Here is a 13,161-nt window from a genome sequence, read left to right on the forward strand (position 1 = left end):
AGTGAGATTTTGAATCTCTGCACACACTTTTGGACACTGGACACTTTTGGATTGTGTGAGGCCCACTGATATCTGAGCGCTATGTGACAGGCTCGATGGCACAGCTGTGACCTAAGTGACTAGAGGATAAGGGAGATTTTGAATCTCTGCACACACTTTTGGACACTGGACACTTTTGGATTGTGTGAGGCCCAATGAATATCTGAGCGCAATGTGACAGGCTCGATGGCACAGCTGTGACCAAAGTGACTAGAGGATAAGGAAGATTGGATTGCTTTTAAAAAAGCAGTTTGCGGAGCAGTGGGTAAACAGCAATGCCAGCCTGTCAGGAAGCCTTAAAAGGCAGCCCAACAACCAACACTACTGATACACCACAATATAGCCTCCCCTTGCACTGCACACACAGTGACTGGTGTGTTGTGCAGGCCAAATTGCTATCAGCAGCAGAAGCAGTTTTTTTTTCTTCTCAGCAGGACAAAAAAAAAAAATTGGGATTGCTTTTAAAAAAGCAGTTTGAGGCCCAATGAATATCTGAGCGCTATGTGACAGGCTCGATGGCACAGCTGTGACCAAAGTGACTAGAGGATAAGGGAGATTGGATTGCTTTTAAAAAAGCAGTTTGCGGAGCAGTGGGTAAACAGCAATGCCAGCCTGTCAGGAAGCCTTAGAAGGCAGCCCAACAACCAACACCACTGATACACCACTATATAGCCTCCCCTTGCACTGCACACACAGTGACTGGTGTGTTGTGCAGGCCAAATCGCTAGCAGCAGAAGCAGTTTTTTTGTCTTCTTCCCTGCCTAACGCTCTCCCTACAGAATCAGCAGCAACCTCTCCCTATGCTAAGATCGGCAGAAGTAAGATGGCGGTCGGCGTGCACGCCCTTTTATACCCCCTGTGACGCCCACCAAAGCAAGCCAATCACTTGCATGCCCTTCTGAAAGATGGTGGTGACCCCTGCCTATGTCATCACGTTGCCCACAGTGTCCGTGGATCCTGATTGGCTGAAAAAGAGCGCAAAACAAACTTTTGAAACGCGACTTTGGCGCGTAAGTCGCCGACCTCGTGGCCGACCTCATCCTAGGGTCGGATTTCGTTTCATGAAACCCGACTTTGCCAAAAGTCGGCGACTTTTGAAATTTTTCGACCCGTTTCGCTCAACTCTACTGGTTGACATTTACACTGATAAAATTATCGATCTCTGGTTGTAGAAGCTGAACATGGTGAGGAATGGCGGCTCACAGTATATTAGATAAATGGAGAACAGTTTGTTATGGAAAATAATAATTTTCAATGAACTGACAAACTCCTATTAGTTTTCTAACACCATAGATCACAGAGATTCATCACAAGGTCCAACATTAATAAACGTTAGAGATTCTGGGCTATTCTCACTGAGCACAATAAAATCTGATTCATCATCGACAATCATTGAACTATCTTGTGAATGATGAGTTGAAAGAACAGTGTCCACATTCACTTGACTTTCAGAAGATCCTTCAGTATCACTGGATAATAACTCCGGGTTGTAATTAGATTTGTCAGTCGATTTCTTAGCACCAAGTATAGTCACCACTTGTTTTTTCTCAGTAGAAAGAGTCTGAAAAAGAATTGCTAGAAGTAATTACATATTGAAATCACAACAGTTAAAGATTGTATAAATTTATGAAAATGACGATCTAACAAATAATGCAAATAGTCTAATATATAGTCAATATAATTTGCCTTTCTGTCCCCTATGTCTTGTAAACTTAACAAATTGGAAAGACCCCCGTGCACATTACACTAAAGTAGCCAAGCCATCCAATATCAGCAGGACCGGTCACCAGATAATTTCAGGAGAGAGAAGGATGCAGCACACTGGATTTCCAATGGCCAATCCTTTTGTTCTCTAGTAAATAAGTCTCTGCCAGAAGAGACTGGCAGCAGCTCTCTCCCTATGAGAACACTTGAGCACTGAGTCGGTGGAGCCATCTACAGCTATCTAATATGTATGAAGGCCTTAAAAGGATTCTGTCAGCGGTTTTTCACACCTCTATTTTTATGTACACGTAGCTCTTTTAAAGACACGTCAAGCAATACCTGTACATGATCAGTCCGGTACTCTGTTCCAGCATTTGTATTGATATGGAAATGGATATTGTAGATTTGAGGCCTCTGTCACTCCAGCTCTATTCTCAGCCTAGCGCTGTCTCCTCCTGTTGGACTGATGAATCCTTTGCCTGAAGTCACACGGTCTACAGGCTCTCCATGCTGGAGGCAAAGGTGCTGGGTGGGGAATAGAACTTGAGTGACAGAGGCTTCCGATCTACCATTACCATTTGTATATCACATATGTGACATCACATTTCAATATATAAGATATATATCATATTTATATCTTATCCCTGTTTAAACGATCAACTTTTATTTGCATCATTTATTAGTATTATTCCTGACTTGTATTATATCATATTACAATCTACTTAAATACTTTTCACTTTTGTGTGTATATGGATAATTTTAAATAACGAATATAAATAAAGATGTCTGTTAGCCTCCCTGAAAAGCGGCATGTCTTTCGGTGTGTGTTTATGAAATGTTTTTTGGCTTATAATTAATAGATTGAGGGTATCGGCGAGCACAAATAGTTTTGGGGGGGGGGGTGAAATCATGCTGACAGATTATATTTAGAGATATGGAAAAAAAACAAATGGAATATGACTGAGAGATCAGACTAGTCATTGTTTATTGTAACCTGTCACTAAGAAGACTGTGGTGTGCGTATGCTCTGTTCAGCTGGTACCAGGTTTCTGTAGTGACACGTCCCACCAACGTCTCCTCCCATCAGACGTATCATGAAGGGGGTGTGGATTGATGATGTTGGACGCCGAGTCTCAAATTTCCAGTTGTCGGATTGACCAGCGTTAAATAGTGTCAAATAGTGCAATTGCTTGGATAAGGTATGAAAACTTAAGTAGAGAGAAAGAGAGAAAAAAAGAAAGAAAGAGAGAAATACTAGATTTAAAACAGTCATGTCCAGATGGATGGTCCAGATTTATGGAGTATTGGGAGACATTTGGATGGCTGGGGCCTCAGCAAGGAGGTCAGAGAATCATGCATTGGGCTGGAATCATGGAGAGAGCGCTGGTAGGACCTTTTATTGTCCCTGAAGATATCAATATAAGAGAAAGAGAGAGAAACAGATTAGCTTTAAAACAGACTTGTTTATTTCATACCTGGAGGTATGAAAATGACCTCGGCAAAGTATATAGAGTTTCTGACTGACCGCTTTCTTACATGATCCATAAGTAGAATTGTGTCATCCATAGCAACATCATCTTCATGGATGAAACTGCATCTCATGCTGAGTCATTGGTTGGCATAAAAGGAGAGAAACTCATGGAGTGGCCACCATCCTCCCCTAACCTCAACCCAATTGAGAACCTTGGGAGAATCCTCAAGCAAAAGATCTTATGAGGGTGGGAGGCCGTTCACATCAGAACAGCAGCTTTGGGAAACTATTCTGACATCCTTCAAAGAAATTCAAGCAGAAACTCTCCAAAAACTCACAAGTTAATTAGATGCCATAATTGTGAAGGTGATATCAAAGACGGGGATCCTATGTTAACCTGCAACTTGGCCTGTTAAGATGTTTTTGTTTGAAAAAGCTTTTTTGACTGATGATGCAAATTCAACAAATGACCATTTTCAGTTCTTTACAATCTATTAAATGTTTGAGAACTCTGTTGTGCATAATAATGTGGTACAGTGCATTTTGAGTTTTTTTTTCGTTTAAAAAAAATACTGTTATCATTTTGAAATTTGCCCAATAAAATTTGGTTTATTCTGTAACAAATGATGACTTGAACATTATATTGGCTGATTTACATTGACAGTTTAGGAAAATCTGAGAAAAATAGCATTTGCATGATAATTTGGAATGAGGTACTGTATATAACTAGAGCCAGGAGTTTAAAAGATCCTAGGGTATAATATAATATGGCTTAGTTATGCCTCATTTTTAGGTAGGAAGAACTTGATACATATTATGAAACATATTAATTCAATCAAGAGGTCATACATTAATTAACTATATTAAAAAGACTTTTCACCAAATTGTTTCTTGTTGAATTGGGCATATGATGAAATAAAACAATTATGTTTTTTTCATCTCTACTTTGTAGAGATATTAGCAATCAAAGTTAACTTGTGTTAAGTAAGTGGGTGTTATCAGACAGGTTTCACTTGGGGCGTGTACATATTCTCCCTGTTTGACACTGACCATTTATAAGCAGGCAGCAACACAATGAAGAAAGAACACACCTCCACAATGGATTAGGGCAGGATTTCAATGTGTGAGATATAATGATACAGCCCTCACTTCTTGGAATAACCCCTTACATGATTTGAAAGTGCCTGGAGTAGAGCACAGATGACTTACACCTTTCAGGAAAGGTCATTATATAAGCAAGGCAGTACAGCAGAGCTGACAGTGCTATGAGAGGGGAAGAGCTAGGGTTTTTAACGTAACATAGCTAAACTCAGCTGCACTTTGTGATCATGCAAGAGGTTAGACCAGGAGATCAGGGTTGTCTAACATGCATCTCATACCCTAAGAAATATGCTCTAAAGTTCCTTCCTTTGAGTGTTGCTGCCTGCTTATGATTGGTCAGCATAATACTTGGAGAAGTACATGCCCCCCTGTGAAAAATCTCTAATAACACCCATTTTGATGTAACAAAAATCAACTCTTTACTTGCCAAATACTTTGATTTCTAATATCTGTGCAACGGAAAAATAAAAAACAACATTTCATTCTGCTCTGCAGCCCTTATTGCATTGTGTGTGCAGTTCAAAATGCCGAATTTGGTGAAAGACCCTCTTTAAAGGGAACCTGTAACCTAGAAAAACACTATTTACCTTCAGACATTCTGTAGTGTTAGCTTGAAGGTAAATAGGTTTTACAACATTTTAGGCAGTGTAACTGCTACAGCAGCTACAGGAAGAATATAAAGTTGTTCTTCTTGCAGCTGCTCATTTCCAGTCACTTCCAGGAGCGGGGCAGGGAGCTGATACAGTCACCACTTACTACACAAGCGCATAAATGTCACTCCCTCTGTAGTGAGCGAAGAGTTTTACTCCCCCCTGTTCTGCCCTGATAACTGGAAATGAGTGGCTGCAGGGAGAATATAACTTCATTTTCACTCTGTAGCCTCTCTACAGTAAACTAGTCTAATATGATTTTAACTCTATTTACCTGCAGACTGCCACTAACCACTATATGTGCAAGTAAATAGCGTTTCTGCAGGTGACAGGTTCCCTTTAAATGTGCTAAAGTCTAGCAGATATAGGTAATCAGTAGTAGTCTCTTATGAAGTCTATTTAGAAAGTTGCATAATTATGCAGTCACAGTTATTTTTTTAGAATTCATACTACGTGCACTTTGTAAAAGTACTTACATGTGAAGGTGCTTTATTCTTCACTGGATTCTTGTCTTCCATTTTCTCCAAATTAGACAAAAGACAAAAGCTCGTCTGCCCAAACCTTTCCATATTTCGATTTGGAGCACCATCAGAATCTTCCTCATCCTGCAAAGTACCTGGTTTTGTTTGGATTTCACTTCTGGTGCATTCAATAGCATAATTCGGAAGTGTGACCTAATGTGTTAGAAGTGAAATAGATTTATAATAATGTTTTTGACAATGCATGAGATTCTATAAGAAAAGTAATAAAAAGTTCTACAAAAAATATGTATTAGGCTAGGTTCACATTTGTACGTCTACAAATGTATGATGTATGCGTGGGACGTACAGTGGGGAAAATAAGTATATGATAGACTACCGATTTTTCAAGTTTTTCCACCTAGAAAAAATGGAGAGATCTGTAATTTTAATTGTGACTTGTATGTAGACTTTAACTGTGACAGACAGAATCTTAAAAACAAACAAAAAAACAGAAAATCACATTGTCTGATTTTTAAATAATTAAGTTGCATTTTATTGCATGAAATAGCTATTTGACTACCTACTAACCAGAAAGAATTCTGGCTCTCACAGACCTGTTTGTTTTTCTTTTAGAAGCCCTCCTACTCTGCACTCATTAACTGTATTCATTGCACCTGTTTGAACTTCTTACCTGTATAAAAGTCACCTGTCCACACACGCAATCATTCACACTCCAACCTTTCCACCATGGCCAAGACCATAGAGCTGTCTAAGGACACCAGGGACAAAATTGTAGACCTGCACAAAGCTGGAATGGGCAACAGGACAATGGACAAGCAACTTGGTGAGAAGCAAACAACTGTTGGCACAATTATTAGAAAATGGAAGAAACAGAAGATGACTGTCAATCTTTCTTGGTCTGAGGCTCCATGCAAGATCTCACCTCATGAGGTAACAATGATTCTGAGAAAGGTCAGGAATCAGCCTAGAACTACACAGGAGGACCTGGTCAATGACATAAAGAGGGCTGGAAGCACAGTCACAAACATTATCATTAGTAACAAGCTATGCCATCATGGATTAAAATTCTGCAGGGCATGCAAGGTCACCCTGCTCATGCAAGCACATGTCCAGGCCCCATTGAAGTATGCCAAAGACCATGTGAATGATCCAGAGGATACATAGGATCAGATGAGACCAAAATAGAACTTTTTGGTATCAACTCCACTCGCTCTGTTTGGAAGAAGAAGAAGGATGAGTACAACTGCAAGAACACTGTCTCAACTGTGAGGCATGGTGGGGGAAACATCATACTTTGGGGGTGCTTTTCTGCATAAGGGGCAGGACGACTCCATTGAATTGGAGGGGGTCATGTATTGCTAGATTTTAAGCAACAACCTCCTTCCCTAAGTAAGAGCATTGAAGATGAGTCATGGCTGGGTATTTCAGCCCGACAATGACCTGAAACACACAGCCAGGGTAACTAAAGACCATCTCCGTAAGAAGCATTTCAAGGTACTGGAGTGGCCTAGCCAGTCTTCAGACCTGAACCCAATAGAAAAGCTTTGGATGGAGCTGACACTCAATGTTGCCCAACGACAGCTCTGAAACCTGAAAGATCTGTATAGAGGAGTGGGCCAAAATCCCTGCTGCAGTGTGTGCAAACTTGGTCAAGAACTACAGGAAACGTCTGACCTCTGTAAATGCAAACACAGATTTCTGTACCAAATATCAAGTTCTGTTTTTCTTTTGCATCAAATACTTATTTCATGCAATAAAATACCAATTAATTATGTAAAAATCATACATTGTGATTTTTTTTTTTAAAGATTCTGTCTCTCACAGTTGAAGTGTGCATATAACAATTACAGACCTCTCCATTCTTTGTAGGTGAGAAAACTTGTAAAATCGGCAGTCTATCAAATACTTATTTTCCCTACTGTATATGTAAAAAATGTATAAAAGTTTGTGCCATACATTGAACTACATCTGTCTGAATTTTAACTTATACATCATCTACATTATAGATGCTTTTATACTAAGATTATACATAATCTCAGACAGAAAATGTATACTTTTTAATTCTCAGCTAGCTTTTAATACATCCTACAATAGAAAAACGTGTTCACAGAACCAAAATTTATAAAAAATATAAATAGTATTTAGGCAAAGGATATACATAAAATATATATAAATAAAGAACAGACTAAAAAGAGTCATTCAGTGGCCAGGACACAGCTCAGCAGGAGGGTAAAAGGAATCATCACCCCCTGGGACGCTTTAAGTTATTACTATGGGCATACAGATAATAGAATGGTTAAAATAGTCTTACCTGTATGCTTCATAGCTGTGTGCAGTTGTTGAGATATTGAGCTTTAATCTTTTATGTTAATGATTTCTTCCAGGTTCCAGGTTGTGAGGTGCCTGGAAGTAATCTCTGCCTCCTAACTTCATTATCATACCACCCCCCTCCCACTACCCTGTGACTTGCTGTTGTGGCACAGTAATTTCACATTCATTAACATAACAGACTAAAACTCAATTTTACACTGAAGCTATGAGGCATACAGGTAAGACTATCTTAGTCATTCTATTACCTGTATGCCCATAGTAATAGCTTAAAAGCATCCCAGGGGGTGACAGATTCCTTTTCATTTCTTATACAGTATTTAATAGTGCAGACATTAGACATATAACAGTATGTTTCAATATATTTTACATCATGTGGAAAACTAGGAGTTAAATAAAAAAATAGTTGTGAGCTCCAGCGTAATTTTGAAAGGGGACAATACCCTAAAAAGGTTCCTGAGCTATTAAAAAGACCTCACAGCTGTTTATTTACCCTTTTCTGATCAGTTTGTGGAGGACCCAAGAAAAAAAATAACGTAGGGTCACACTAAATTCTAACCGGCAAAGACTAAATAGACAACTGTGAGTTGATATTAATAGCCTGGGTCGGGGACAGGGATATTGACCCCCCCTCCCAGGCTACCAATATCAATAAGATGTGCCATTGCTATTTCCACTTACCCTAGTGCGGTTGCATGTAGGGTAATAGGGTTGGGGCTAATGTCAGCTTTGTATTGTCAGCTGACATTAAGCCCAGGGGTTAGCAATAGAGAGGTGTCTATAAGACACCCCCATTATTAACCATACAGTCATATTGTAAAAAAGACACAGAATAAAGTCCTTTAACTGAAAGAAACACACCCCACCCTCATTTTTCCATTTATTAGTGTAAAAATCAAAATAATAATAAAAAAAAAGTCACTTTTCTGACAATAATTCATTTGTCCCACGCTGTAATCCATCTCTGTTACATTTGGATTACATGGCTGAGCAGTGGCATGATGTGACTGCTCAGTCATGAATCCAGGAGATGCTGAGCTGAGTTTGGGATGCAGCTTCAGTGACAAGCATTAACATCATAGGTTAGAGGTTACCGCCAGTCACTGTCAGCTGTTTCCACGCTCAGTTCAGTGTGGGCCAGCTGATGAACTGGGGTAACCTTCATTTTGTCACCTTAATTTCTCACAATGCTAGTGGTGATCTCATTGAGGTCAATTCAGTCCATTGGTCCGCTCACCATGAGCTGCCCATGGGAACCATAGCTTCAGTGGCCAGCGATAAAATCTATGACGTCAGCACAGGTCACTGAAGTTGCACTCTGACACTCAGCTCAGTGTCTTCTGGATATTAGGCTGAAAGGTCGCATCATACCACCGCTTGGCGTGGCATCCAGATGAAACAGAGATGAATAAAGCGTGGGACAAATGAATTAGGCTAAGTGCACACATACCGGAACTCTCGCGGAAATTACCGCGAGAATTCCGGAATTCCAGTCCGCGGGAAAATCGCATTTTAAATTCCCGCGATTTTCCCGCGGAAAAACTAGCATTTTGCAAGCGTAATTAGCTTGCAGAATGCTAGCGTTTTCCAAGCGATCTGTAGCATCGCTTGGATAACTGATTGACAGGTTGGTCACACTCGTCAAACATAGTGTTTGACGAGTGTGACCAACTTTTTACTACTGAGGCCGCCTATGCAGCATCAGTAGTAAAAGATAGAATGTAAAAAAAAAAAAAAAAAAAATGGTGTTATTCTCACCCTCCGACGTCCCGCGCATCCGTTCCCAGTAATCCTTTGCGAAAATTCCCGCGATGACGTCAGTTCTCGCGGGATCGCGACGTCTCGCGGTAATTCGTGATGACGTCGCGCGAATGACCGCGAGACTTCGCGATCCCGCGAGAACGGACGTCATCGCGAGCATTTTTGCAAAGGACTACTGGGACTGGAGCGTGAAGAGAAGCGGGAAGGCTGCGCGGGACGTCGGAGGGTGAGAATAACAACATTTTTGCCCCTTTGTGCCCCTTGGTCACAAACATTTGTGCCCCTTGGTCACAAACATCGGGGCACCTCAGGGGTGTGTTTTGTCCCCATTACTGTTTTCTCTCTATACGAATGATTGCATCTCTTCAGCAGACTCAGTAAAAATCTTGAAATTTGCCGATGATATGACACTGATTGGTCTCATCAGGGGAAATGCTGAAGACTTGTATCGGAGTGAGGTGGAAAGAATATGTGACTGGTGTAAAGCCAATAATCTTGTACTCAACGCTAAAAAAACTGCTGAGATGGTTGTGGATTTTAGGAAAGATCAACATGAGATACTTCCAATCTACATCCATGACGAAGTGGTTCTTAGGGTCACAGAGACCAAATTCCTTGGTGTTATCATCTCTCATGATCTTAAATGGGGGAAAAACGTGGATGCTGTTATAAGAAAAGCACAACAGAGGATGTTCTTCCTGCGTCAGCTGAAAAGATATGGTTTGTCTAAGAATCTGCTGATCTTATTCTTTAATGCTGTCATCAGATCTGTGATTTGTTCCTCTCTGATAGTCTGGTATGGGGGAGCCACTGCGCATGACAAACTCCGCTTACAAAGGACTTTCAGAACAGCAGAGAGAATTATAGGTTCCCCCCTGCCTAAAATCCAGGATCTTTATGATAAGGGTATTCGATCCCACGCATTGAAAATTTCATCCGATCCCTCTCACCCGGGACACTCCTCATTCCAACTACTCCCTTCAGGACGTCGCTTCAGAGTCCCCAAATGCAGCACCAACCGCCATATGAACAGCTTCTATCCACTCTCTGTTCAACAGTTAAATCGTCATGTGTAGACTATATACTGTATCTGTCTTGTTAGATGTTACTTGTTTTATCTGTTGTTATATATTATGTTGCCTCTTTGCCACAAAGAATTCCTTGTATATATGTAATATGTACTTGGCGATAATAAATTTGATTTGATTTGATTTGATTTTTTATTTTAAATTCTATTTTTTACAGGGATATGGTACCCACAGCCCGGAGGACAGTCTCCTCTCCTCCGGACCGTGGGTACCATCCGCAATTGTTCTGCTTACTTTCCGCATGGTGTGCACAGCCACATGCGGGAAGTAAGCGGAACAATGCATTCCTATGGGTGCGGGATTGCCGCGATTCCGCAAATTAATGAGCATGCTGCGGTTTTTACCGCGAAGCGATTCCGCCGCGGTAAAAACCGCAGCATTAGCACAGCATTGCGGAATCCCATAGGAATGCATGGGATGCTTATTTTTCGCGTTTTCGCGGCAAAATCGCGCGGTTAAAACCGCCGCGGAAACGCGAAAAAAATGCAACGTATGAACTCAGCCTTAGACTGGTGAGGAATATGGTGTTTTTTATTTTTATTGTATACTGTACTAAATTGGAAATAGAGGGTTGGGGTGTATTTATTTCAAATAAAGGATTTTACTCTTGCTGTGTTTATATTCAAAACTTAATATGACGTTAGTAAATGGGGGTGTCTTATAGACGCCTCTCCATTACATTTAATTTTTGTATTCAAAATTTACTTACATGTGACAGAGTTTGGTCAGATTCCACAGATGCATTAGCTTTTATTTTTTCATTTGATGATGAAGAACTTTGCTTTAATTGTCCTGACAAGCATGCTTGCCCAACACTCTCATATTTATATAGATGCGATTTTTGAGAAGGAAACTCAGAATATAAATCATCTTCCTGATCCTGCAGAATGTCTGCTGGTATCTGGTTTTCACTTCTGACACTTTGTAAACCGTCATTCCCTACAGTTGCCTCAAGTGTTTGGAATAAACTAAATTCTTCTGCATTTGATGTATCATCATGTTCTTCACTCCGATACATTAGAGACTGTAAATAAAGAAGTCAAAATTTAACCAAAAATCTAAAACTCAAAATTGACATACTGTAGCATTGAATACTGAGATGTGAGTTTTTAAAATGTCTTCAGTATTGGCTCAAGCTGTTCTAGACCTGCTTCACAACGAGTTCTATGACTGTGTTTCATTTTTTTAGTATTTTTGTGCTTTATTTTCACATGTATTTATTTGTGTAATTTTGTTTGGTTGTTGAAAATATATAAAAACTGCACCACCTACAGAATGCTATGTTTGATAAAAAATAAATAAATAACCAAACAAAGAATTATAAAAGGAGAGAAAAGGGTGAACACTCTATCACTAGATCTAATGTCCAGAGTCCCTTGTGTTTTCTCACCTTCACTACTTTGACGAAGAGCAGCATGAATGAAATAACCATGCATGTCGCAGCTGAATTTAGATTCTATGGAGTTACATAGGTTGAAAAAAGACTTACCGATAGGTTCATTAAGCTCAACCTTTCTCCACATTCTGTTTTACTAGATTATTTATAACTCTCAATGTCAGAAAAAACATTCCTAGAATCATAGAATCGTTGAGTTGCAAGGGACCTCCTGGGTCATTGTCTCCAACCCCCTGCTCAAGGCGGGATTCACTAAACCATCTCAGACAGATGTCTGTCCAGCCTCTGGTTGAAGACTTCCATTGAAGGAGAACTCGCCACCTCTTGTGACAGCCTGTTCCACTCACTTATCACCCTCACTGGCAAGAATTTTTTTCTAATATCTATGATTCTATGATCTAATCTGTATCTTCTCCCTTTCAGTTTAGTTTGATTGATTCTCATGTTTCCATGTGCAAATGAGAATAAGGATGATCCCTCTACACTGTGACATCCTTTCAGATATTTGTAGACAGCCATTAAGTCTCCTCTCAGCCTTCTTTGTTGCAAGTTAAACATTCCCAAATCCTTTAACCGTTCCTCGTAGGACATACTTTGCAGTTCGCTCACCATCCTGATAGCTCTCCTCTTAACTTGCTCCAGTTTTTCAATGTCTTTTTGAAAATGTGGTGCCCAAAACTGGACATGGTATTCCAGATGCAGCCTGATGATTCTTAAATGCTGTTATATGGCTCCCACAATCTGACTGCTCTAACTGTAAAAAAGCCTTTCCTATTTAGCTTCCGTAATCCCCTTTCGTTCACAAGTAATTAATGTCTCCTGGTCCTTAGTGGTCTTTGGAAGTAGCAAGTCATGTACCAGTCCTCTGTACTGACCACACATATTTATACACATAAATGGGATCACATCTGAGGTTTATTTTTTGTAAGCTAAACAAGCCCAACTTTTCTAATCTCTCATTATAGGAGAGGCATTCCATCCCTTGTAATAATCTAATTGACCACTTGCTTATAGAAGCACAAAGAATTATTTCACAAATTAGCCTAATAAAAGAGGGATTTTTGTATGTACTCACCGTAAAATACTTTTCTCCGAGCCAATCATTGGGAGATACAGGACCATGGGTGTTATGCTGCTGCCA

At 40.0% G+C, this 13,161-nt stretch overlaps 1 protein-coding gene across 4 annotated transcripts in view; it reads right to left on the reverse strand.

The window, feature by feature from the left end:
• Positions 1 to 1,267: 1,267 nt before the first annotated feature.
• The window catches only part of LOC141096337 (uncharacterized), a 252,395-nt gene continuing 240,501 nt past the window's right edge, over positions 1,268 to 13,161 (reverse strand). For 3 of the 4 annotated variants that reach the window (XM_073582871.1, XM_073582872.1, XM_073582870.1), the window contains 3 exons: positions 11,334 to 11,648; positions 5,442 to 5,639; positions 1,268 to 1,600 (listed from right to left, as the gene is read on the reverse strand). In XM_073582871.1, coding sequence (XP_073438972.1) covers positions 1,334 to 1,600; positions 5,442 to 5,639; positions 11,334 to 11,648 — 780 coding nt within the window. In that variant the 3' untranslated portion in view covers positions 1,268 to 1,333. The remainder of the gene's footprint in view (positions 1,601 to 5,441; positions 5,640 to 11,333; positions 11,649 to 13,161) is intronic. The other variant, XM_073582873.1, reaches the window with a different exon arrangement.

Source organism: Dendrobates tinctorius, unplaced genomic scaffold (assembly GCF_039654945.1).
Source record: "Dendrobates tinctorius isolate UK_male_01 unplaced genomic scaffold, ASM3965494v1 ptg000074l, whole genome shotgun sequence".
NCBI classification, from domain to species: Eukaryota; Metazoa; Chordata; class Amphibia; order Anura; family Dendrobatidae; genus Dendrobates; species Dendrobates tinctorius.